The sequence below is a fragment of the Choloepus didactylus genome, chromosome 2 (assembly GCF_015220235.1).
Source record: "Choloepus didactylus isolate mChoDid1 chromosome 2, mChoDid1.pri, whole genome shotgun sequence".
NCBI classification, from domain to species: Eukaryota; Metazoa; Chordata; class Mammalia; order Pilosa; family Megalonychidae; genus Choloepus; species Choloepus didactylus.
This window is the reverse complement of record NC_051308.1, coordinates 85,381,588-85,409,254: the sequence shown is the minus strand read 5'-3', so window position 1 is coordinate 85,409,254 and position 27,667 is coordinate 85,381,588. Positions and strand designations below refer to the sequence as shown.

Genomic DNA, 27,667 nt, shown 5'->3' with positions numbered 1-27,667 from the left:
TGAATAATCCAGTTTGTCAAATGATGAAGACTAGGCAGGAAAGGTGAAATGGCTTATACAAAATCTCTCAGATAGTTGGCAGAGCTGCTAAGAAAAGCACCCGGATGTTCTCTGTTCAATGCACCATCCTATTTGGGGCTGTGTTGGAGGTTATCTCTCATCATTATAAGTCATTACCTCATCTCAGTTCATACCTAACGGCAAAAGAAATGAAGAGAGAAATTTAAGACGTGAAATAGCTTTTTATAACTTTTTTGCCTTTCAATCCAAAGCTAAAATATAGTATTTTCAGGGGTTGATGAAGTGAGCGAAGTAGTTTCAGAACTTTATCCACTGAAACAGTATTGTGTGTCTCTTCTCTCAGTCTCAGAAAGTGAAGCATATTTAAAAATGACTAAATTAAATATTATGACTATGAAAGAAACATTGATTTTACAACAGGTGAAAATAATGCAATCGTATGTAGCATGAGTGGGTAAAGGAGAGACAACTATCTAATTCTGGCCTACTGAAACTAGTATAGATTTTCCTTCCAACTCAGCAGAAATCTACCTTTAAGAGCACAGTAGCAATTTTCTTTTGTGTTTGGAGATTTAAAGTTAAAGGTAGCTGGACCAGTTTAATATGCAGGCCTGTGTGCAACTGATCCAGCAGGTTGTTAATTCTGCTCTTGCTGGTGCGGCTCCTCTGTTTCTAAGTGGGCATTGGTTTTTGAGGTATATACTCTTCTGCCTGCTTTAAAATAGTATGAATCTTCTGAGAACTAAACAACCTGGGTATTTCAGAGGCCCGTTCTGTAGCAGCAGACAAGGTGCATTATCATGGGGGCAGAGAAGGTGACATAGTGGAGACTTCTTCCTCTATCATGAGTTGATTTAACTTACCTGATTTCCCTTCTTTCCTCTCTTCAGTGGCAGTTGTTCAGACTTCAAGAATTATTTAATTTCTCTTTTCTGGCAGACCCAATAACATCAAAGTTGTTTTTTGGTTGTTTTTTTTAATTTGAAACAAAGGGAATCTAAAAGAGAAAAGAAGGTACAAGTAACCTTTGAAATGTGGTTGCTTATTTTAGCCAATATAATTTCAAATTCCAAAGCATTGGAATATATTAATTTAATGAGTTAATATGCCTACAAACTAAAATTAGATGTTTAGAAGAAAGTGAGGAAGTGAGTTTCAAATTTTTCCTTAGCCAGAGCATTGCAAAACAGCATTGAAAACTGTTTACTAGAACATTTTATCCTGCTAATGGAACTTACCATTTTTGTTTCACTTTAGTTTCTCCATCGATTATTCAGAGATTGAAATATACTATATTGTAATACTACTCAATACTCTAATTTGATATGAGGCTGCCTTTACAGGCAATTATTAGGAGATATATTAGATTTTCTTCTACTTTCACCAGTCCCTCTCACCACTTGCCTGCTCCCTCCCCCACCCACAGACACAGAATTGCCTAACTTGGATAGTCACTCTGTAAAGTCATGTTCCTGAAGTCTGAAGGTCTTGTTCAATGTAATTTGGCAAGCTGATTTGCTTAAATTCAGTGCTTTGTGCCATTTGCATGAATCTGAGCTAATTACACTGCCATTTTTCAAAGATGTGCATTAGAAGTCATGTGTGCCTAATTCTGAAAATGGCTTTGTACATTAAGGCTCATTTAACCACTGATGGTTACAGAGGAGTTAAGAGACTTACAGTTATTGCTCATAATTTTAAAATACAGCAATAGCATGGAACTCTCTTGTACTGCAGGCATAAAAGACACCGTTGTCTCTCAGTCATTAGAAGTATTGCAATTTGGCTTATGTGTTACTGGTCAAGATGTCACAGAGAAGATATGTCTTAGTCATGGAAAAGAAACTCAGTGTCCAGCATGCAAAAATAGTAATAGGGTAAGTGCTTCCAATTGGATTTTCTTAGGAAGGATTGATTTGTGTGCATTACTGGGTCTGTGTAAAATGGTATCCTTTTGGCACTAGCTGAATATAAATTTCAGTAAATGTTTTTTTCTTGCTGCAGATTAGTATAATACACTGAAATTTTCTTTAACTGGGGGACGGCACTGGTTGGGCATCTGTTAATAGCCTGAAAGTAACTAATGAGGATGTGCAGTCGGAACGATTGATTGAATAGCTGCAGTCCTGTGTGTTTCTTTCTCGCTTGCTCTCTCTGCAAGCTGTAGAGAGGGAGGGGGAAGAGCAAGACACAGAGAGGGAGGGAGCGAGAGAAAAAACGCTTTCTCTTAAGTGGAAGTAGCACGGATCCCAGGGGCCAGGAGGCCAGAAATGGAAGTTTAAACTGCATCTGTCTTTTAAAGGAACAGCAGGAATCAAAATGTCAGTCTCCGGAGTCACAATTTACTCTTTTTTTTCTAAGATCTGGAAGAGAACACAGAATACTTTTTTTAGGATGTGTTTTTTCTTTCTTGTCCATGTTGAGATAATCTAATATTATCTGAGAAGCTGGATTCCTATATGTCTGTCAGTTGAACTGGAGATGGGAAGCAGTTGTGATAAAGGTATAATATATATATATCTATCATCTGTGTGCGCATGTGTATGTACATATATATATATGTATCACTATGAAAAAAATCTTAAAATGTAACCTTAATATAGTTTATACTAATTAGATTGAAGAAGATTATCTGCAAAATCTGAAGCTTATTAGGTCAGTCTGCACAGATTTAGGATTCCAGAGTAAGATCTTAGTAAGGTCATATTGCCAGAACGAGGAGAAGCTGATCTATTTTTATATCTGCATAGGCATATATGTGATTTTATCCTAGCAGCAGCTTTCAGTCTTCCCATGGCCCTTTGGTTGCAGTCTGGTGAATCATCTTATCTGCACAAAACTGAACTTTGACCTTTATGCAATTACCATTAAAATACATGCAACACTAGACTATATTTTATTCAAAAGAATATATCAGAAATTTAGTTTGATTCTATTAACTCCTACAATGCTGCCAAATAGAGAAGTAGATTCATACACTGTGAGATGCAAATATTAAGTGAACTTGTGGATATTAAGCATGGCTCAAAGGAAATTATTTTTATATGTGCTCAGATACAGATATGAACTTTAGAAAGAAAAAGGTATAAGCTTTCATACTAAAGCAGATTTTAACTAGGTCCAGTTCTCCCTAGTATCTTGATAGTTCAAACATCACAGAGATAAAGAAACAAATTACATGGAGATGGAATGCAGTGCACCTAATTTTAAGCAACTGACTTTTCGTTCAGAAATAATATTTATCTTACAATTTAGTGAAAGATCCTAAATTTTGGGTTTAAGAGAAATTTTTTCCTACTTTTTTCCAGAGGTTCCAGCAGAAAGGTCCCCCCGCAGAAGGAGTATCTCAGGGACCAGTACGTCAGAGAAACCTAACTCCATGGACACTGCAAATACCTCACCCTTCAAAGTACCAGTAAGTCTTTCTCTTCTCTAAAAGAATGTTTTTTTCTCCTTTCTTCTTAGAGTTAGAGACACCTACTAAGGAATCAAAACATTCTCCTCAAGAACTGAAGTTAAAGAAAAAAGTTATCAATTTGTGTAGATTAACTAGTTAATGTCCACTTTCAGTATAAGTTATTAAGTTTTAGGGAATGTTATTTTTACTTGTGGTATTCTCAAAATATATAACTAAATATGTTAAATTCAAATTCCTCTGAACTTCGAAGTGCAAATTTGGCAAAATGTTCTTTTATCAAGTTACTACCTAAAACCTATCACAATTCTATAAAGAAACTGGTGGGATATTTTTTTGAGTGGGAGAAAGAGATTTTTTTTTTCCCTAGGCTGGAGCATAAACAGAGAGTGATGTGACTTCTAAAGTTGCAAAGGAAATCATAAGAGAATTAGATAATCCTTAGTTCTAATCCTGAGACCTGGCCTATGCCTTGCCTAAGTCATTTTTCACATTATCATTTAAGTGCTTAAGAAATAGTCTGAAAGAAAGTAACTTTTTAAACTGACCAGCCAATACTGAGAATCAGTATTATATACAAAAGAATGCTGAGATGGAAAGGCTTTATGTGATTATTTCAGCTCCCCACTAGTTACAGGCCTGGTTTGGAACTTTTTGACGTATCTCTGAGTAACGAAGATTTTAAATCATCTCTTTTCTTTGTTTATTGGGTAAGAGTTGTACTTACTTTCTAGTTATATGATTTTATGAAAATTACTTGTTTTTACCCTTGAAAAGAATTATTTCTATGATGCTGATAATTATTCTAGGTACAACTGAACTCAGTATAAAGTAGAAATAGACTTTTCTATTTTTTTATTAAGATTTATTCACACACCATACAATCGTCCAAAGTATGCAATCAGTTGATCACACTACCATCATATAGTTGTTCATTCATCACCCTCTTTTTTTTTTTTCAATTTTTTCATATATATTTATTTTTACTTTGGAATGATCTTTTAATTAATTGTGAATTAACCCAAAATGGGTATTTTGTTTTGCATTAACCCTGAGGAGTGAGATTTTCCCTTATTGTATTTCACAGACTTGTAGAGTTTGTGATAACCTTCCCATTTAAAAATTTTTTCTCATTTTTAGAAATCATAAGTGAATGTTGAATTAATATTCTGACCAAATTATGACAAATTTTTAAATATCAATTTTAGTGCCTTTGTATTAAATTTCCTTGTTCCATAGACATAACTACCTATTTTTTTTTATTTTTTGTTATGAATGGAAAAGCATTTTTTCCCTCCCTCCTTCTGGAACTTCTTGTTTTCCTGATAAAGCAGAGATCAATATAGTGACACTAACAACTCCTATACAGAACTTGATAAAAAAGAATTGATTTAGAATTTGAAGTTTGCATACCATTATGCTGGAATAGAATGGTGAATTCTTAAATTATTAAAAAGTCATTAACTGAAGAGTATCCCTCTGCAATGTGGTAACATTGAAGTACTTCCTATTTTGACTCTGAAGTTCGTGACTGGATATTATTAATTTGCCTTAAGGACCATAATTTTCATTTATTTTTAAACAGTAAGTTGACAGTTAATTTAAGCTTTATCTTAATAATAATGCTAATTATTCTGGAGTAAAAGTAATAAACCAACAATGCATGTTATGTGAAGGCCAGCGCTACTTAGAAACCACTTACTCAGTTGTTAGTCCTCTGAAAATCTCAGCCACCTCATAGATTAGAAAGAATAACTGACACCAGCAAATTAGTCATAAAGCCCATGCGCTTAGTTCTCTAGGGTGACTTAACCATTCATAGGCCCTCATTTACACAGTTGTCTGAAAAATAAACATCAGAACCCATTCTTTGCAACCAAAAACTGACAGTGAGTAGAGGAAGGAGGCAAAGAAAACAAAAGCCAAGGAACCATGAAAACAATCTGAATCCATTTAGGATAAAGGCCGAACAACCTTACATCAACAGCCCTTAATGGTACTATTGTATTACAGGATGGTACTTAGTACAGTAATTGACTTTTATAAAAAATGACCCTGAATCATCAAGAAGAAGTGACATTATATTTATTGTACTGTTTTTAAAAAAATAGTGGAACTGTGTTATATGATATATATGCATTCAAACTATTTAAAATCTTGAAGAGATATGATGCTTTATAAAACTTGTTATCCAGAAAAATCTAGTTTGTGAAGTACCTCACTCCTTGATAATGCTGGGTAAATAATTCATATTATTTTAAGAGAAACTAAAATATACTGGCTAAATGAGGCACTGCAGTATTTGAATATCTGTGGAAGGATGTTGTATTTTTTTTAAATTACCGTATAATACCAATAGATGACATGACATAACATTTGAATGTGTTGCTGCCAAGAAGTATGTCTAGTTTTCAGGTCGACACAAAATATTTTTATAAATAATGTCATAATGGACTTTCTGAATATGGAAAAGCAGTAGACAAAGGAACCAACTTTGAGATATTTAACATTAGGGTATTTATACAGTCTTTCAAAGAATATCATTTCTATGTTTACTTTAGGAAGTGGCAGAAGTAAAATTTAAGTGCAAGTACTAGTGGTTCTGGGATTCAGTCCTTTCCTTTAGTGAACAACAGTTTCACCACTTATCAGGTAGATATGAAAAGGAGCTAGTTGTACACTCTCAAAAAAAAGGCATTTTTCTTCCAGCTCCATTTTCAGGCTCACTGGGAGCAGTGAAATAAATTTCAGCAAGCCCTGAGCCCTGACTAAAATTATTGGTAGTGACACACTTATTGAATGCTTACTCTGGGCATGATATTGCTGATTTACCTATTATTGATACCTTCTTGGCCCTATGTTTGGTACTAAGGAAACAGAAACTAATACATTAGAATTTTCTACTCTCAAAGAGTTTCTGGTCTAATAGCAAGAGACGGAACAATGACCAGATTGTTCCAAGGCTAAATGTAGGTGATGCAGGTTATTGATGACATACTGTGTAAGTTAAGGTTTTACCATGGAGCCAATATTTGAGCTAAGTTTTCACCTGAAAATTGAAAGGTAAAGGAGTATTCCAGGTTGAGGGAATAACATTTTGGAAAGACACACATTATGAGATGACTGATGATTCCAGGGAATATAGAAAGGTTTCCGAGAGGCAAGAATAGAAAAGTATATGAGCAAACATGGCAAGAGAGGAGGCCAGAAAGTTAAGTTGGGGCAAGACTATAAATGGGTTTGTTTGTCAGACTTTAAAGTTGCTGACTGCTGAAGCATTAGAGATGTGTTTATTGAAATATTTGTCTTTTGCCCCAAAGCTAAGCCAAGTTGTAAAATACTGTGAAATAATGATAAATTACTTGACTCTTTCCCCTAAATGACTCCTGTTTCTTCTTGCTATCACTGTCCCAACTCAAGATGATAGGTAGGGGCTATCATTCAGTAGAAGGCCAGCCCAGCACCCACCCCTGGCTGTTTATCTGACACTGCTGATATTTTTAGAGTTGTGATTAGCCTTAGCAAGCTCCAGGAGAAGCCATGGGTAAGGTTTGTTCATATCCTGCAAGCTATTGCTAGGCAAGGCAGAAAGGAGTCAAGGCAACTACTGAAGTGAGCCCAAAGCAGGGTAGTCAAAAACCTTTTTCTCAATCACAAAAATTTCTCCTTTTAACAACTTAAAATAAGTAACAGTACAGCGGGGTATTCCTTATTTAGTCTAAGCCGTCTTTATGCAGGTTATAGACAGAAGAGTCAATTATTTAAAAATAAGGACATAGAAATAAAAGAAGAGAAGTATATGGTCTTTGAACCTATAGGTTAAGGAAAGGTTTTGGATTTTAGTAGTGTTTAAATGTATGTCTGCTGTTATCTAATCATAGCCATATTAGAAAACCATCTTCAGGATTGTTTTTCTGTCCTTCCTCCACTTTCATCCCGTATTTCTTCACACATACCTCAATTCCAGTTGCAATTATGTTTGTAGGTCTGTGTCCCTCATTCACAGTGACTATTTGTTCTAATCATCTTTGTAACTATCCCAGTGCCTAACACAGTACATGGCACATAGTAAAAACTCAACAAGTAATTGTTGAATGGATAAAATATGTATGAATTATCAAAGGACCAAAATTGAATGAGTTTATCTCATGCTTATTCTCTTGGTATTCTGATGATGTCTCCAGCCAAATAGCATACTAAGCCATTTAATGACCACTAAGATATCATTTGGAATAAATTAGTGTACCTGTACAGAAGAATAGTTAGTATTTTTCCTCAACAAAGAGAGGTTTTAATTTATATTTGGAATTCAGAGCTATGGTATTTTAAGTATATAATGTAGACCATGCTACTTATATTGGGAACTGAGATTAGATAGAATTCTTTATTTAGTGATTCATTTCCATTGGTATTCCTTTGAGCCCTTTGGGTGATATACATATGTATGGCCTGACAGTGTTTTTTCCAGAGCTGGGTCATGACTATGAGATTTTTCTAAAACAACTTTAGTCTTTGGATAGTTTTGGCCTCTATTAAAAGATCTTGCTTTTCATTTTTTCTTTAACATCCTGCTAAACTTTTTTTGCTTCCTGCGTATTTGTATTTTCCTTTGAATAAAACATCCATTGTATGTTTTACACACTGTTAAAACTAAATTTAAATGATTTACAGGGGTGAGTAGGAAGAATTGAGTAAATTGATGAAAGGTTATCCAGGTAGAAAGGGAAAATGATCACCCCTTGTAATCACAATGCCTGACTTTTGGAAACAGGCTTCTTTCTTTTAATATTCTATTTATAAAGTGACTACTGATATGCATGATTTTTGCATCACTTCTGCTTATATGATGCCATCAATTTGGTTTGGCTAAGAGAGTTGCTTGTGTTCCGGGCCAGGTGCTTGGCTTAGTGTTCTCATTTCAATCACACAATGGTCTGAGTTGGCCTGCCATGTGAGCATAACACAATGCAGCCACAGCTGCTTCATTTGTATGAGCTTTGAGCTTGGCTCTGAAAGAATTCAGGCACTAAACTATATGTCAAGACAGCCAGAAAGCATGGTTGAGCTAAGACAATAGCTGCATATTCCTATGTAACTTGCCTTGTGTCTTTGCCACTGTGATGCCTGAGCATTCCCAACCGGATGTATTAGATACAAAAGACTATCAAAAAAACGAAACCTTTGCACAGTTTTTAGGAGAAAGTAAAGCTCTGGAAAAATAAAATGTAGACTAAGTTAAAGTTCTCTTTAAAAGGGGAATATGAAATTTCTTAAGTATCAGGTTCAGTTGGTATTGGTCTCTGTTTTAGATAGACTCCTCAATTAATAAGACTCTACATAAGTGTTTTTTGAAGTTAAACAAAGGCAGAAAAATTTATGCCCACTTAATAAAGACCAGAAAGAATCCACTGTCTTTGGATTTTCAATTCCAGCTATACATAAAAATCACCTAAGGAACCTTAAGAAAATGCTGATGCCTAGGCCCCGCCTCAGACCAGTTAAATCTTAATCTCTGGAGAGGGAGAGCCCACTCATCTGTATTTCTTAAAAGCTTCCCACATGATCCTAATATATTACCAGGGTTGAGAACCATTTGTCTAAATGATTGGTAAAATATTAGAAACCCTTAGAGACCCATGCTAGTCAGTGTCTTTCCTGTGAACATCAGTGCTTTCTTTTGTATCTTCAAGTCTGGCATAAGAAAACCAATATGTTTTCTCAATGGCCTGCTCTTATTCACAAATGGCTGCATTGTACATTAGTCGCCCTTCTGTTTGCCATGGTCAGTTCAGATGACTAGTCTAAATTAAATTTACAAAATACTTATTTTACTGTGACACAGTGATCTCTGAACAGCCTAAGAATTTCAGTCTTAGGGGTGAAATTCTGAAATTGAATTCATAGCACCCAAGCTGCAATTCTATTTCAATTTTTGTATCCTCAATGCTATCATATTTCAAGATGCTCAAGTTCTTTCCTCTGCTGCATAAAAATTCTATTTCCACTTTTCTTACCACTACTCACAAAACATCTGCGTGGAGTTAAAATCTATAATAAAATCACCTTGCAGTGATACCTCTTTTAGTAAAGAGTATATTTAAACACATATGGAGAGTATATATTATATTAATATATATGCATATATTCATATGTATCTATATTAAAATGTTATTATCAGAGGTAAAAATAGTATAATAGAGAGAGAGAGATGTCAGAAAAGAAAATTATGATCTGAAGATAAGAAATAGCAACTGTATGTTAAATCATTTTATAATCTGAATGGTTGTAATTTTTAAATCTCTTAATGATAAATGTCCCAGAAAATACAAAATTTGGAACAGAGAATAAAGGAATAAAATTAAATAAGACCCCTTAAAGGTAAAGGGAGGGAATAGACAAGAGGTAATATTGCCAGGATCCTAAACTTGAAAGAATCAAAGAATTATGAAAACCCTCCTCAACCTTTGGTAATTCCTAAAATAGACTTGCAGCAGCACTAACCAGTGCAAATTCCAGTTTATCCTACTCAGGTGACAAGGGCTGTTTGAAGGGATGGGATGAACTCACTGATAGCTCAGACTGATGGATAATGTGCTATAAGCCCCTTTTTCCTCAAACCAAAGCTATTTGCCCTCAGCTTTAATAGGGCTGGGATGGGGTTGAAGAGAGCAGCACCTTTGTGCTGGTTTGTTATTGCTGCAGTGTTGCAAAATACCAGAAATGGATTGGCTTTAATAAAGGTAGTTTATTTGGTTACAAAGTTACAGTCCAAGGCCATTAGTGTTCAAACTAAGGCATCAAAAATAGGGTACCTTCACTGAAGAATGGCCGATGATGTCTGGAAAACCTCCGTTAGTTGGGAAGGCACATGACTGGCGTCTGCTCCTGGTTTCTGGTTTCAAAATGGCTTTCTCCAAAATGTCTCTGGCTTGCTCTCTTAGCTTCTCCAGAGCAAACTCGGGACTAGCATTTCTAAAGAGTCAGCAGAAAGTCATCAAGTGTCTTGGCCTGTATGGCTCCTTTAAAGGACTTCAGTAAACTAATCAAGACCCATGCTGAATGGGCAGGGCCACACCTCCATGGAAATAATTCCATCAGAGTTATCACCTACAGTTGGGTGAGTCACATCTCCATGGAGACACTCAATCAAGAGTTTCCACCCAAGAAAATTGGGTTAAAAGATCATGGCTGTTTTGGGGGGACATAATATCCAAACCAGCACAACCTTTCATTCTACAATTAGAGATAAAAGTTTTGAAAGGATCATGCCTGCTTAAGGGAGCATTTAATTAGTCACTAAGCTTAACCGATATATATAACTGGTATCAGATGCTTTCCTCTTTCATAGAAGTTAGGAAGCTAGAGATATAGAAAGGAAACCTTGCCAACCCTGGAATTGGACTATAGTTAATACTACGGTTATAAAAATGTTCTTTTACCAATTGCAGCAAATGTACCACACTAATGCAAGGTATTAATAATACGATAGTATATGGGGACTCTGTATTTTATGCATGATTGTCCTGTAAAACTACAACTTCTCTAATAAAATATAAAAATAAGTAATGATATAAAAAGACTCCAAAAGGATTTGCATAGACATTTTCGAAAGAAGATACATAAATGGCCAGTAAGTACGTGATTAGATGCTCAACATCCATAGCCGTTAGCAAAATGCAAATCAAAACCACAATGAGATACAACTTCACACACACTTGGGTGTCTACAGTCAAAAAAAGGGTCAATGATAAATGTTGACAAAGATGTGGAGAAATTGGAACTCTTATTAATTGCTGGTGGAAATGTAAAATGGTACAGCCATTTTGAAAAATGTTGGCAGTTCCTCAAAAAATTAAACACAGAGTTGCCATATGACCCAGCAGTTCTACTTGTAGGAACTGTCCACATAAAATCTTGTACACAAATATTCATACTAGCATTATTCATAACAGCCAAAAAATGGAAACAATCCAAATGTCCGTCAATGGATGAATGGATATACAAAATGCACTCTGTCCATGCATTTAAATATTATTCAACCATTAGAAAAAAAAAGAAACTCTAATGCATGTTACAGCATGGATAAACCTTGAAAACATTATGCTAAGTGAGAGAAGCCAGACACAAAAGACTACACATATTGTATGATTACATTTATATAAAATGTCTGGAATAGGTGAAACCATAGAGATAGAAAATAGATTAATGGTTGCCAGGATTTGGGGGAAGAGGAGAGTGGGGAGTGACTGTTAATGGCTAGGGGGTTTCTTTTTGGAATGATGAAGTTATGGAATTAGACAGTGGTGATGGTTGTACAACTTTGTGAATATACTAAAAACTACTGAATTGTAAACTTTAAATAGGTAAATTTTAGGATATGTGAATTATATCTCAATAAACCTGTTTTTAAAAAAGGGTAAAGCGCCAGTTTAGAAGACTTGGAGAAATTTTTTTATTTTTTACAAGTTGAAATGATAGTATTTTGCATACATTGAGTTAAATAAAACAAAACAAAGGCACCAAAAAATGCATTACATTATCTATTGATTGCCATTTTCCACAAGGTTTTTGTTGTTTTGTTTTTTTAAGATGACCATTACTGGTTCTTTGCATATTTGCAATTTTTTTGCAAACTACCGTAATTTTGCCTGCTGTAACAAAGATAGAACCATGCACTTTTACTCAAGGATATAGAAATAGGAAGCATAACATTTGGATTAAAAAAAGAAAGCAAACTTATGGCAGCCATATAGATGAAATATTTTTTAATTTTTGCCAATTATTAACAAATTTTCATAACTTAAGAGTTTTGCCTATTTTATTTAGTGTGCTTTGTAATCTCTCTTCCATAACTTCACACCGATTAAGTAATTTGCTTGACCTTTTTCGTTTTGTATATAGTCTACTTCTGCCTCTGCATTCTTGTAAGATGTTTTATTTGTGGAATTGTTTAATGGGATGGTATTGAGAGCTTCATATTAGAAGAATGTTTTTATGACTTGGGGATAGCAATAAAACTAATGATCATCAATCAATAGTTCAGGACATACAGACGGATGTTGTTTTGGTGATTCTATTTCCAAAGAGGCCTCTGTGTTCTACTTAGTCTTAGTTCTGATGCCCCCTATAGTAAGTCAAACTCAGCCTGCCTCAAATTGTATTCACTTATGTTTTTCCCAAAATCTCTTTTCCCCTTGAATTTCTAACTTTGTAGCACTACAAATTTCTTCAGTTTCTAGAGCCAAAGACCCTAAGAGTCATACTGTGCTCTTCCCTTTCTTGCCACATTCAGTCACCAGATCTTGTCAGCTCGTTTTCAAATTCTTCCAGTCTCTGCTTTCCCAGCCCCACTGCCATTTACTAACTTCAATTCTCAGTGCTTGTTACTCCTTCCCCAAACTAGTACCAGGGCCAACTTCATAGATGCATATTTCAGGGTCATTCTCAGCCTCCCGCAGTTTCACCTGTCAGCCAGAGACAGCACCCAGTCCTTTGGGCTCCCCCTCCCTCCCAGAGAGGCCCTCCTGCTATCCAAAGTCAGTCATCACCAAAAGCCTCTGTCTGCTTGTTGGGGATTCATAGCTTGTATTGAGCAGTCCACGTTTGCTAATTAAAACCTCAGCTGAGCTATATTCACTTGCTCAGAGAGTGCTACTCTCTAGCACAGCAAGGCTTTGCAGTTCGGGCTGTGGGGGAAGGGGGCTCCCAGCTTGGATCCACAGGTTTTATATATAGATTTTATGCTGTGATCTTGGCCATTCCTACCAATTCAGGTTGGTATATAATGAGTGGATGATCACGTTTGTCTCCCTGCAGTTATTCCAGGTTATTTACTAGTTGTTCCTGGTTGTTTATGTAGTTGTTCCAGGGGGACTGACTAGCTTCCACTCCTCTCTATGCTGCCATCTTCTTCCTCTATTTCTTTTTAAATTTTTATGTTATTGAATGTTTTATGGTAATACATCAGAACATTCTTATATTTTATAAATAAACACATTAGGGATAAACACTCAACAATATATTACTCATGTCATACAATATCAAAACAATTTAGAAAACCCTCTTCTAGAAGACCAGGACTATATCTTATTTATCTTATAATCCCAGCACTGACTTCTTCATTTGCCTATGTTGTTTCTGAAAACTCACTTAATATACGGGTGGCATTCATGGTTACCGTAGGTATTCGTATTTCAAAGACGTTAACCTCTTATGCTATAGCATCTTCATCAATAGTTGGTGGTTTTGAATTAATCAACATTGTGTACTTTTTTAAAGGTTCTACATTAATCTATTAAGTAAAATAGTATTAAGAAGAGTGGAATGTAATGAGTAGAAATAATTTGTATGGAATCCTGTGAGAATAATGATAGAATGACTAATCATGACTGTCTTTGTTAGTTTGCTTCTCATTCAAGGTATAATTGGATTTATAGGATTGTGGTCTACCTCTCAACTCATTAAAAGTTAAAAGGAAAAAAAAAGTATGCAGCCAGAAAAGTGAAGGTCAAAACCCGATGATCTGTCCTAGTTACCCAGGCTCATATCTTATACAGTCAGAGAGACCACTGTTACTCAGGAGCACTTCTCCATTAAGATCAGGTGGCTAGGAGAAAACTAAGATGGCGGCTAGGTGAGGCAGGGCAAAAATACACCTCTGTGAAAAACACTAGATAAAAACTAGAAAGTGACCCAGAATACTGGTTACAGCGATTGGCCAGCTGGACGAGGTCTTCTAGTTCCACAGAGGCCGTATACTTGGTGAAACCGGGAGTCTGCATTCTGAAACGAGTGAGTAAGCTGGCTGGAAGAACCGCAGCCACACGGCGGTCTGGGAAAGCCAGGGTTTGGCATTTGGAGACCGACGGGCTCTTTTTAAAAAAAAAAAAAGGGAAAAACCCAGGAGCGGCTGCAGCTGCAATAGTGGGAACCACGCAGTAAAACACAGCAAGAGGGGGCTGGGCCGGCCTCAAGGTGTCTGGCCTGGAAGATAGCCCGCTGCAGATACCCTCGGGGCCAGGGGAACGGAGGGGAGAGCCGGAAGCAGAAAGAAACCCCACGGCTAGCAGCTGGCTCCCTGGAGGGCTGGATAAACTCCTGCCCGGGACTGTGCCCACAGCCCAGAGCCCTGCCAGTTGTCCTGGAGCCGGGAAGGAGGAACTGTGAGAGGAGGTGGGTGTGGAGACGCCCCATTCAGCCATCTTTGCATCAGGCTGAAAGTGCCCCAGCATGGCCTGGCGGCCCGGGGCTTCCCTTGAGGGACGGTGTGCACTGGTGATGTAGCACGGCATTCCCTCGGCAGAGGTCCTGGAGGATCACGGCTGGGCGGGGGAACCTGCTCAGAGAACCCAGGGACACTACGCCAAGTCCGGTGGTTTGTGGGACAGTGAGAGAGAGGGTCTGGGGCTGAAATGAAATGAAGGCTTAGACTCTTGCAGTGGCCTTGAATCCCTGGGGAACCTGGGGGATTTGAATATTAAAACTGTCCTTCCTCCCTGGCCACCCGTACACCCGCCCCACATTCAGGGTAGACGGCTCCAGCAACACACCCAAACTGAGTTCTCCAACTGAACCCCACAAGAATCATTTCCCCACACACCGCAGGGACAAGGTGGAGAACTGACTTGAGGGGTATAGGTGACTCACAGACGCCATCTGCTGGGTAGTTAGAGAAAGTGTACACCACTAAACTGTGTTTCTGAAAAATTAGATAGGTATCTTTTTTTACAACATGAAAGAACCCTATCAAGCAAAGCAAATGCCAAGAGGCCAAAAACAACAGAAAATCTTAATGCATATGATAAAGCCAGATGATATGGAGAATCCAACTCCAAACACACAAATCAAGATTCGGAAGAGACAGAGTACGTCGCACAATTAATCAAAGAACTACAATCGAGGAACGAAAACATGGCAAAGGATTTAAAGGACATCAAGGAGACCAATGGCCCAGGATATAAGCGACATAAAGAAGACCCTAGAAGACCATAAAGAAGACATTGCAAGAGTAAATAAAAAAATAGAAGATCTTATGGAAATAAAAGAAACTGTTGGCCAAATTAAAAAGACTCTGGATATTCACAATACAAGACTAGAGGAAGCTGAACAATGTCTCAGTGTCCTAGAAGTCCACAGAACAGAAAATGAAAGAACAAAAGAAAGAATGGAGAAAAAAATCGAAGTGGATCTCAGGGATAGGACAGATAAAATAAAACGTCCAAACTTAAGACTCATTGGTGTCCCAGAAGGGGAAGAGAAGGGTAAAGGTCTAGAAAGAGTATTCAAAGAAATTGTTGGGGAAAACTTCCCAAATCTTCTGCAGAATATAAATACACAAAGCATAAATGCCCGGCAAACTCCAAATAGAATAAATCCAAATAAACCCACTCCGGGACATATTCTCATCAGACTCTCAAATACTGAAGAGAAGGAGCAAGTTCTGAAAGCAGCTAGAGAACAGCAATTCACCACATACAAAGTAAACAACACAAGACTAAGTTGTGACTACTCAGCGGCCACCATGGAGGCGAGAAGGTAGTGGCATGACATATTTAAAATTCTGAGAGAGAAAAATTTCCAACCAAGAATACTTTATCCAGCAAAACTCTCCTTCAAATTTGAGGGAGAGCTTAAATTTTTCACAGACAAACAAATGCTGAGAGACTTTGCCAATAAAAGATCTGCCCTACTTCAGATTCTAAAGGGAGCCCTACCAACAGAGAAACAAAGAAAGGAGAAAGAGATATAGAGAATTTTAACAGACACATATAGTACCTTACATCCCAAATCATCAGGACACTCATTTTTCTCCAGTGACCATGGATCTTTCTCCAGAAGGGACCATAGGCTGGGACATAAAACAAGCCTCAAGAAATTAAAAAAAAAAAAAAAAATGAATTTACTCAAAACACATTCTCCAACCACAATGGAATACAAATAGACGTCCACAATTTTTGAACTATAACTCCAGTATTTACTTCCTACATAATATAAAATACACAAACTCTAATGACAAATCAGTGGTTTTGAACTCAATGTAAAATATGTAATTTTAGACAACTATATAAAGGTGGGGGAATGGAGGAGTATAGGAACATAGTTTATGTGTCCTATTGAAGTGAAGGTGGTATCAAAGAAAAACAAGACTGATATGTATTTAAGAGGTTAATTTTAAGCCCCACAGTAAACACAAAGAAATTATCAGAGAATATAACCATAGAGATGAAAAGTTGAGTTTGGGTTGGAGAAATGGGGGAAGGGGCAATGGGGAGTTAAAAAATGAGTGTAGGGTTGCTGTTTGAGGTGAAAGGAAATTTCTAGTAATGGATGGTGGGAAAGAGCATTACAACATTCTAAGTGTGATTAATCTCACTAATGGAATGCTAGGGAGGGGGTGGAATGGGAAGATTTAGGCTGTATATATGTCTCCACAATTGAAAAAAAAAAAAAAAAAGACAGTCTAAATAGATGACAATTGAATGCCAAAGATGAACTTGGATGGGATTGGAAGATAGAGGACAGGTGGCTCAAAGGGACACAGTTGAGACATAAGGAAAAGGAAATATAGAATGTAAGCTTTGTATCATTGTTGAATCTCTTGTACTTCTTAGCTGCACTTAATGGGACTGCATAAAAAAATGTTCCTGTTCATGGGAAGTGTATACGTGAATTGTAGTGTATGTTCAAGGATGTGTGCAGCTAGATCTCATATGTTCTGAAGACAGAGCAATAGATGATGGATGATAGGGAGGAAGGGAAAGAAATAGAGATGTGACAGCCTGTTAAAGTTGGTGGATTGAGCTATTGGGGAAGGGGGGTCAGAATATGATGGAATTCTGTGTATAGGGTTAGTATTGTTTTTGCAACTGTTCCTATAACTTTGAATTTATATCAAAAAAAAAAAAAAAAGATCAGGTGGCTATAGTTGAAAAAGCCTCTGAATTCTCTGACCATGCTATGTAGGGCCTGTCACCCTACCTTTATAATTCTACCAGAGTGTCAGGATAAAGGTCTTACATATAAACTTTTAGAGATTTGTACCTAGAACAAGCAAAAGAGTGATAAGTATAGTATTTGTTAACTGTGTTCAGTTAGTGTCCACTTGTATGATCAAGAACTAGTTGTTTGACCTCTGCTGAGGTCTATGATTTTTTGTATTGTAATTGAAGTATTACCCATATTTTTTAAGATCCTTGGAGGTTTGCAGATAAGAAGGGATTATATACTAAGGACTAATTTGTTAATATTGAGGGCCTAAATTCAAAAAGGAAGATGTTTTTTCATTACAATTAGTAAGTAAATATTTCCATATTTCTCTCTGCCTTCTCTGCCCCTTTTATTCAATACAAAAATTTAAAAAAAAAAGCCCATCCTGATAGACATTAGTAAAGTATGATTATATTGTTTTCCATAATACCTTTTGCTCACCACCATTTCCAGAATATAGGTTTTAGGTACATTTTGTTTCAACATGGTCAGTAAAATTCTTTTTTTAAAATAACTAATAGGCTGTGAAGCCTTCCCTGCATTTTGTGATACTTTTATTCTTAGAGTCCTGGAAATGAGAGATGGAAAACTTCAATTAAATTCATCTAGTTCATCTCCCCTGACAATGAAAAGATGTTGTCACATTAAATTATCTGATGCTTTTTCAGGCTTCTCTGATAACCTCTGGGAGACCATCCAGTAAAGTAATAGACCACACTTTGGGGTAATGTTTTCTTTCTTATTTTTGATTCATCATTTCTCACCTTTTATCCCTTCAAGCCATCTTCTTTAATATTCACAGTCTTCGTGAACTTGAATAAAATCAGCGTAGTCTGTTAGCCATAAGAAAATTGACACCTTGTTATCAGACACTCAGTAAGTTAATATTTCAGGTAACTAAACTTTTCCTTATTTAACATCAGATATGGTTTTGTTTTAATAATTTTGAAGGGTTTTTTTCTCAGCTGTATTAGGTATTTCCCTACTTTCTTGAGTGAATTAGAATTTTTTTTATAATTCAGGTTAATCATTAGCATTCTGCACATATTTTTTTAATAAGTCAGTTTAATCATTGGCATTCTGCACATTATTAAGTAGCTCACTGTATTTGCGTTCAGGAGTTAAAATTGAATAGGGAATATAGAATAGAATATAAGTATAACATGATAGAGGAAATCAGTAGCATAAGCAAAAAGTCTTAGATATTCAGAAGTAACAGAGACTAAGCCTTATTAGAGAAATCAAGGATGGTTTCCTGAGGAGCTGGCATTGGAAATAAATGGTATAGGGACAACGGGAAAAGAAGAGCTTTCTGTATTGAGTACTGAAAAGCCAGAGGCAATTAAGAAAAAGATTGATTAAATTGACAATATAACAAATGTTTTGTTTTTAAATCATGCAGCAAAACACACCATAACAAGATTAAAAGACAAGCAACACATATCACAAAGGGCTAATGTTCCTGACAGATATCTATTAAAAATTGAGAGACACTTACATCTGTGGCCAACTGATTTTCAACAAGAGTGTCAGGTACATTGATTGGGGAAAGAATGGTCTCTTCAATAAATAGTGTTGGCAAAACTAGATGTCCACATGCCAAAGAATGATGTTGGACCCTTACCTCACACCATATACCACAGATTAACTTAATGTGGATCAAGGACCTTATTCTAAGATCTAAATCATAAAACTATTAGAAGAAAACATAGGGGAAAATGTTCATGACCTTGGATTTACCCATTATTTCTTAGATATAACACCAAAAGCACAAGCAACAACAACAAAATAGGCAGAATGGACTTCATCAAAATTAAAAGCCTTTGCACAGCAAAGAACATTTTCAAGGTGAAAAGACAGCCTACAGAATGGGAGAAAATAGTTGCAAATCATGTATCTGACAAGAGTTTAATATCCAGAATATATAAAGAACTGCTACAAGTCAACAACAACAAAAAATCCATTTAAAAAATGGACAAAGGACTTGAATAGATGTTTCTTCAAAGAAGATACACAAATGGCCAGTAAGCTCATGAAGAGACTCAACATCATTAGTCGTTAGAGAAATGCAAATCAAAACCATGAGATACCATTCACACATAATAATATGCCTTCTGTTTAAAAACATGGAAAATTACAAGTGCTAGAGAGGATGTGGGGAAATAGGGACACTCTTTCGATGTTGGGAACATGAAATTGTGCAGCTTCTGTGGAAAATAATTTGACAGTTCCTCAGAAAGTGGCATATAGAATTACCATATGACCCACAATCCCACTTCAAGGTGTATACCCAAAAAAATTGAAATCAGGGACTCAAAAAGATATTTGTACAACAGTGTTCATAGAAGCATTATTCACAGTAGCAAAAAATCAAAGCAACCCAAGGATTCATTAACAGATGAACGGATAAACAATATGTCCAGCCATGAAAAGAAATGAAGTTCTGGTATGTGCTATAACATGGATGAACCTTGAAGACAGTGTGTTGATTGAAATAAACCACATATAATGCTTAACTATTGTATGATTTTACTTATATGAATTACCTAGAAAAAGCAAATTCATAGACACAGAAAGTATATTACATGCTACAGTGGGAAGGGGAAGCTGTTGCTGACAGGTGCAGAGTTTCTGTTTGGAGTGATGAAAAAGTTTTGGTAATGAATGAATTCACAAAACACTGTGAATGTAATTAATACCACTGAATTGAGCATTTGAAAGTGATTAAAAGGGGAAATTTTGAGTTGTATATATGTTAAAAAATGTTAACATCATAAAAAGTTTAAAAATATATTGAGGGACAGAAGGCCAAAAATCCAAAAAAAAAAAAAAAAAAAAATGGAAAAAAGACATAGCAAATAATTTACCAAAAAAAAAAAAGATACTAAACTTGTCCTAAGTATATAAACACAATGTTCGAACTCAATTATAATCAGAGAAATGCAAATTAAAGCAACACGGAGATATTATTTCATCTTTCAGGCTTACAAAAACTATAAAGTATGACAACAAATTCAGTTGGCAAGGCTGTGGGGAAACAGACACTTTCATACATGCTGATGGGAAGGCAAGCTGGTATAATGCTTCTGGTGGATATTTCACCACTACCTACCAAAAACTGCGTGTGCACTTATTTTTGGCCCAGCAACCCTGCTTCTAGGAATCTACCCTGAAGATACAACTCCACCAGTATGAAAATACATATATGCAGGTTATTCATTACATCATTGTTTTCAATTGCAAAATATTGGAAGTAACCTAAATGCCCAATCATAGGAAAATGGTCAAATAAACTACATATGGAAGGCATAATAATAGCCTCCCAAAGATGTCCACATCATTATACCTGGAACCTGTGAGTATGTTACCTTAGATGGTAAAAGCGACTTTTGCAGTGGTGATTAAGGTTAAGGACCCTGAGATGGGGAGGTTATCTTGGATTATTTACATGGTTCCAATCAATCATATGAGTACTTAAGAGCAGAGTGCCTTTTCTTGCTGTGGTCAGAAAGAGATATGACTACTGAGGAAGGGTCAGAGAGTACAGTATTGTTGGCTTAGAAGAAGAACTTAAGGGACCACAAGCCAAGGAATGTGGGTGGCCTGTAGAAGCTGGAAAAGGCAAGAAATGGATTCTCTCTCCTAGAACCTCCAAAAAGGAATGCAGCCCTGCCAACACTTTCATTTTAGCCAGGTGAAATTCGTGTTGGGCTTCTGACCTACAAAATAAATTTGAGTTGTGTTAGGCCACTAAGTTTGTGGTTGTTATGGCAGCAATAGGAAACAGAATACATTCATATGATGGTGTACTGTGCAGCTGTAAAGAAGAATGAGGAAAATCTCTATGAACTGATTTTGAGTGATCTCCAGGATATACCATTCAGCAAAAAAAGCAGAGTGCAAAAGAATATCTATAGTATGTTACCCTATAAAATGAAGGGTATATAAGAAAATAAACGTTTATTTCTTTATTTGTCCAAAAGAAATAATAGGGAGAATAAACAACAAACTACAGAGACTGGTTACCTATTGGGGAAAGATGTGGAAAGGAAGGAAAGAAGGGAGAAAAGGGAACAGGGTAATAGGGATTTGGAGGGAGCAACATTTCTCTGAATATACCTTTTTGAATAGCATTGAACCATAACGTTTCACATTCAAAAATAGAGAAATAATTAAAAGTAGCCAGAATGTGGAAGGAACTCAAAACAGAATACAAACTGTAACAGATTAGCCTAACTATATTGCAAATGGAGGACTTAACCACACTGAAGGAGGTAGGAAAGAAAATAACTTAGCTAAGTAACTGGAAAACAGTATCTTGACTGGATGCTTACTGTAAGGCTGAAGAATAAAAAGAACCGTTCACAAACACTGTACTGTAGTTAGTAAATTTATCTCTCACATGGGTATAGGTTAGCAATTCTGAAACTGTCTTTTATATACTCTAGGATTGACTAAATAAGTAAATATATTGAAGATAATAAGAACCAGACTTCTGCGTCAGTGAAAGAGTTCCATATAAGGAAAGAAGGAAGGCTAAAATAAACTGTTAGATTGAAATTGGAGATATGAAAACACGGTTTTTAATATATACTGTTTTCCATAGTTACTACAAACTCAAAGATAAATAGAGGAATATAGATGTATGTGTATGCACAGGTTAGTATTTATACATGTATTTCCTCGCCTCTATCTGCTGAGAGGGTCTGGAAGCAATGACACTCCATAGAAGTGAGCACACCTACTTAGTGCTCAGATTCTGGTTTGTAAATACTATTCTACAATAAAAGGAGCCAAACTCTTTGGAAAACTGGTTAATTTCCGGCTGCTGCAGGGAAAATATAAGATGAGCCTAGAATACTGTGTGATACCAGAAAGTAAAGAAATACTCAATAAAGGATAAGGCATATCAAAAGGACACAGGAGCCAACCTGAAGGAGCCTGCAATGGCCAAACCTGGAACAATATGAGCGATACAATGAGAGTGTGGGATTATAATCCATAAAATAAAATAACAATATCCATGAGTTTATACTGATATAAATAATTGAATACATAAATAAATGGGGGAGAAGTGACAGCTCTTCATTACAGTAAAACTTCAGTTCATAAACATGGAAGGAGTAAGAGAAATAGAAAATATTCATTGGGTAAGCCACCAAGTTTGTGGTAATCTGTAGCAAAAGCAATAGAAAACATATACAATAGAAAAACTGATGAAATTAAAATTTGGTCTGTAGTTTAGGTCATTACTGTACCTATGTCAATTTCTTAGTTTTCATGATTGTGCTATGGTTATGTAAGATGTTAATGTTAGTGATAATTGTTAAAGGCAAGATCCACTGATAGATGCTAAAAGCAGGGGGCAAAAGTTTGAACACAATCATATTTGTATAGTCTCAAAATATCTGCCCTAAGATACTTACTCATTACAAAGGAAAAAATAGTAATCTAACAGTGGAGAAACCTATCAGATAACACCTTCACCAAGAGATCAAGGTTAACATCACAAGTGGTAAAACATAACATTTTTTGTTATGACGCACATCACTTTGTGATAAACTCTTGCCAAATATGTATAATTTCAGTCTAATCATGGGAAAACATCAGACAAATCCAAATTGAGAGACATTCTGTAAAGTAACTGAACGCTCTTCAAAAGTGTCAAGGTCATGAAAGAGAAGGAAAGTGAGAGAGACTGTCGCTAATAGGAGACAACTAAGGAGACATAAAATGCAGTATGGGATTCTGGATAGGATCCTGGAATGGAAAAATGACATTAGTGGATGTGGTAGGCAGAATAATTGTTCCCAAAGATGTCCGTACCTAACCCCAGAATGTGTAAATATGTTACCTTACATGGCAAAAGAAATTTTGCAGATTAAGAATATGGATTTTGAAATGGGTAGATTATCCTGGACTATATGAGTGGGCCTATTCTTTTCACATGAGTCCTTTAAAGCGGAGAACCTTTCCTGATTCTGGGGAAATATGACTATTGAAGAAGAGAATCATAGAGAGGGCAGTGTGAGAAGGATTGACCAGCCACTGCTAGCTTGAAGATAAAGGAAAAAGGTGGCCTCTAGAAGCAGGAAAAAGCAAGGAAATGGATTCTGCCCTAAGAGCTTCCATAAAAGAGGGCAGCCTTGCCAACACCTTCTTTCCAGCCGAGTGAGACCCATGTTGGATTTCTGACCTACACAACTATAAAATAATAAATCTGTATTGTTTAAGCCACCAAGTTTGTGGTAATTTGTAACAAAAGCAATAGAAAACTTATACAGTAGAAAAACTGATGAAATTAGAATTTGGTCTGTAGTTTAGGTCATTGGTGTATGTATGTCAATTTCCTGGTTTTCATGATTGTACTATGGTTATGTAAGATGTTAATGTTAGAAGTTGGGCAAAGAAAAAGTATATTATTTTCCCAATTTTCTGTAAATCTATAATTATATAAATATAAAAGGGAAAAAATATCAGGGATTCCTTCCTTTCTTAACCTCCCTTCTTCACTCCACCCCTTTAACATCTTACCATCTTAAAATGTTGCCATTTCTTCCTTCTATTTGTTTGTGAATTTCCAACCAAGCTTTTAAGGTAATAGTTCCTAAGCCATACGTCCACGCAGAGACATGTTCAAAAATGTTTGTAACAACTTTATTCTTAATAGCCCCAAACTGAAAACAGCCCAAATGTTCATCAACTGACAAATGGAAAACAAAGTTTGGTGTATCCATACAGTGGAATAAAAATGATTGAACTACAGATACATGCAACAACATGGATGGATTTCAAAAACAAGCTAAATACTGTATAATTCCATTTATATGAAATTCTAGAAAAGGCAAATTGATAAGGACAAATGAGATTTGTGGTTTCTAGATGATGAGGGGAGGGCATTGACTATAAAGGGGGCATGAAGAAATTTTTCACATAATGGAAATGATCTTTATCTCAATTGTGGTGGTATGCATTTGTCAGAACTCATTAAACTGTACAACCAAAAATAGTCACTTTTATTTTTTGTAAATTAAACCTCAATAGACAACATTAAAAATACATTTAAAACATAATACGTAAAAGTTTAAAACTAAAAGTTTGAAAATATATATAACAAAAAGATACTCATCAAAAGAAAACTGGCATAGCAGTGTTCTATCAAATGAAAATGAATCTTAAGACAAAGAATATTGTTAGAAATAAAGAAGTTGTGCTAGATATATTTGCCCCGTAGCAGATTTTAACAAACCAGTATTTTATAGCATATCATATTATTTTAACAATTGTATTCTAATATATTATAATGTATAATACACATTTTACATTTAAATTTCAAAACAGTAATTATATATAACATAACATCAGTATGTTAACATTGGGTAAATCTGATTAACAGATATGTGTTTAATATATTAATTTCTGCATGTTTAAAAGTGTCATAGTAAATTTGTTTTCTTTGTTTAATAAATAAGAATCACATGAATGCTTGTTAAAAATACAGATCACTGTGCCCCACCCCCAAAGTTTCTGATTCATCAGCTCTGGGTAGAAAACACTTTTAATTTATGATTGAAACTTTTTTCTTTTTCCCTTTGATGTTTAAATTTGGAGGAAAGTAAAAAAGCCACCAGGAGAGACAGTATCCATATTGAAACTGCTTGTTAAATGTAAAGCACTTGTGCAATTCTTTGTTGTTTTTATTCCTGTTACCTAGAATTTCCTTTTCCTATGTAGACTTGCAGTAACTGCAGGATAAACTAAGTGAGATATCATGACTGGAAAATGGACTTTAATGTTTTCATTTATCCTTTCCTTTCTTTTTCCCTGTTAATTTTCTACAGTGATGTTTTATCAACATTTATTAAGCATCTACAAGTTCTTAAGTTATAGTAAGAGAACAAGGAAGGGAATAACGTGACATAACCTTTCTCAGAAAATTAAAATCCATGGTAGAATGAGCTATGAAAATGTCCAAAGTTACACAGATTAATTTACTAATTAAACTGAAACTTGAAAATCAAGAATGAAAATGATTCTCACCTGGGTCCTTTCTAATTGACAAGGTGGCATTTTCTTAGTGTGAGTAATACAACATTTTATGAAACTGCTGTTAAAATTACTTTGTAGCCTTAATCACTCAGAATTGCTGTACTGTTCTTAATCCCTGTGTGGTCGCTGATGTGAAAAAGCCCCCAACAGAATTGAAACAGGGATCATATTTTTATGTGAAAGGTGCTGACACATCTCTCTGTCTACACCAGAGGTTTCGTTTTCTCCTTGTCTTAAGGGAATGCAGCAGCGCCAGGATGCTAGAAAGTCAGTGTCTCTTTGAGGGTGGTTGCATAGCAGCAGTTTTGTTTCAGTTACGGATCATGCCCAGATAGCCAGGTTGGTCTTCAGGGGTTACTCCAATTTGCAGGTGGTGAACAACTTTTGTTATCATTATCTTAACATTTACCAGGCTCCAGAGAAAGGCTACATTTGGCTTTTTCTTGCACTGGCAATTGCAATTAATTTTAAGCCTTATTTTGACAGAAAATTGTGAGTTCCAACTAGTTACAGTAAGTCATTTTGGTTGTATCAATTGCTATGACATTCTAGTTGTTTAAAATGATGGGCTTTTTACTATTTTTAAGGATTGTGCATGGCGGCAACAGTGTTTCAAAGGAGAATTGGGTAAGGTAGGATTTGTTTTGAAGGTTTTATTTCTATTCTTTCAGATTAGGTTGGTTTCAGTTGGAAGGATGAAATCAGTTTTGTTTTTTTGTTTGTTTGCTAGTTTGGTAGTCTTTCTTTGTTTCCATTTATGCTATTGGATTTTTAGAGTACACTTACAGGAACATCGTTCATTCTTTACATTTCTGGGAGACATGGGTATCATAAGTTTTATGTAAAAGAGAGAAGCATTTTCCTCTTGGCATCCATCTATATTTAAATTTTATATTCAAGTTTTTTTCTCTTATTATACTCAGTGACCACAGAATCAGTTACATAGAAAAGTAATTTAAATAGGGTTTCAGTTTTAATTAAGTTTAATTATACAGATAGAAACCCTAGGGAGAAATTCTTGTATACCAAGTGTCACACTGGTGGGGTGTTTTGTTGTTATTGTTTGCTTTTCTCCCCATCATATTTTTTAGTTGCTGTTACGTATTTCTGCATCTTTGTGGTATATAATTCTATAATAAGATGTGTGTAGATACTAAATTTGTTACAAATGGGGAAAATAAATTCTGTTTTATAGTGCCTAGAGTATTTAAAGAGGGATAATAATGTGAAGAAATAGTATAGCGTAGTGATTAAAAGCAAGGGACCCAGAGTCTGGCTGCTTGGGCTTAGAGTTCTCTGCCACTTAGCGGCTTGTTACCTTGGGAAAGTCATATACCTTCTCTGTATCTCAGCTATTGATATGTGATCTACTGTTGATGAAGATAGTAAACTCTTCATATATACACATTCTTGCTCACAACTTAAAAATAAATCAATACACATTTCTACTTTCATGACTAAAAGTGTTTGTCTCAGAAGAGCAAATGCTTATTTTCTTATGATTGTTTTGAATTCTCTTGTCTCTCATTGTTGACTGCCTTAAAAATGGCTTCTCTCAGAGTAAAAGGTTAGGTCCTTAGAAAGACCTACAGGATCTCCACGCTGTCATCACTACCATCACCATTGCCCTAACCAGCACCACCCAGGCACCTCTCTGACCTCATTTCCCATTACCCTCCCCATTGCTTTCTCCACTCCAGCCATCCCAATGTCTTAGCTGATCCTTGAACATACTATACATGCTTTTGCCTTAAATCCTTTGCCCAGTCGATGCTCATTGCCAGGAATTTCCTTCAGATATCTACAGGTAACTCACTTCCTTCAAGACAAAACTCAAATGTAATCCCTATCCATAAGGCCTACTCTGACCATTCTATGTTCCCAGTTCCCCTTACACAGCTCTATTTTTTTTTTTTTCTATAGCACTTGTCTGTTACTTATTTATTATGTTCTTTGTTTATTGTCTGTCTCCTCCCAGTAGCTTCATGAGGGCAGGGGTTTTTGTCCTGTCTTGTTCGCTGATGGATCTCACATCCCTCAAGTATCTAGCAAATAAAATGTGCTCATAAATACATGACTGAATGAGACATTTTAAGTACCAGCAGTATATGGGTTTAAATCCTAACTCTGCATCTAGTAACTGTGTAACCTAAAGCATGTTACTACCTACTTCATGGAGTTGCTGCGTGAATTAAC

At 35.8% G+C, this 27,667-nt stretch overlaps 1 protein-coding gene across 6 annotated transcripts in view; it reads left to right on the top strand.

Moving 5' to 3' along the window:
• RASAL2 (RAS protein activator like 2) overlaps positions 1–27,667 on the top strand; it is a 531,908-nt gene that overhangs the window by 411,946 nt on the left and 92,295 nt on the right. For all 6 annotated transcript variants that reach the window (XM_037825276.1, XM_037825274.1, XM_037825275.1 and 3 more), the window contains one exon: positions 3,330–3,436. In XM_037825276.1, coding sequence (XP_037681204.1) covers positions 3,330–3,436 — 107 coding nt within the window. The remainder of the gene's footprint in view (positions 1–3,329; positions 3,437–27,667) is intronic.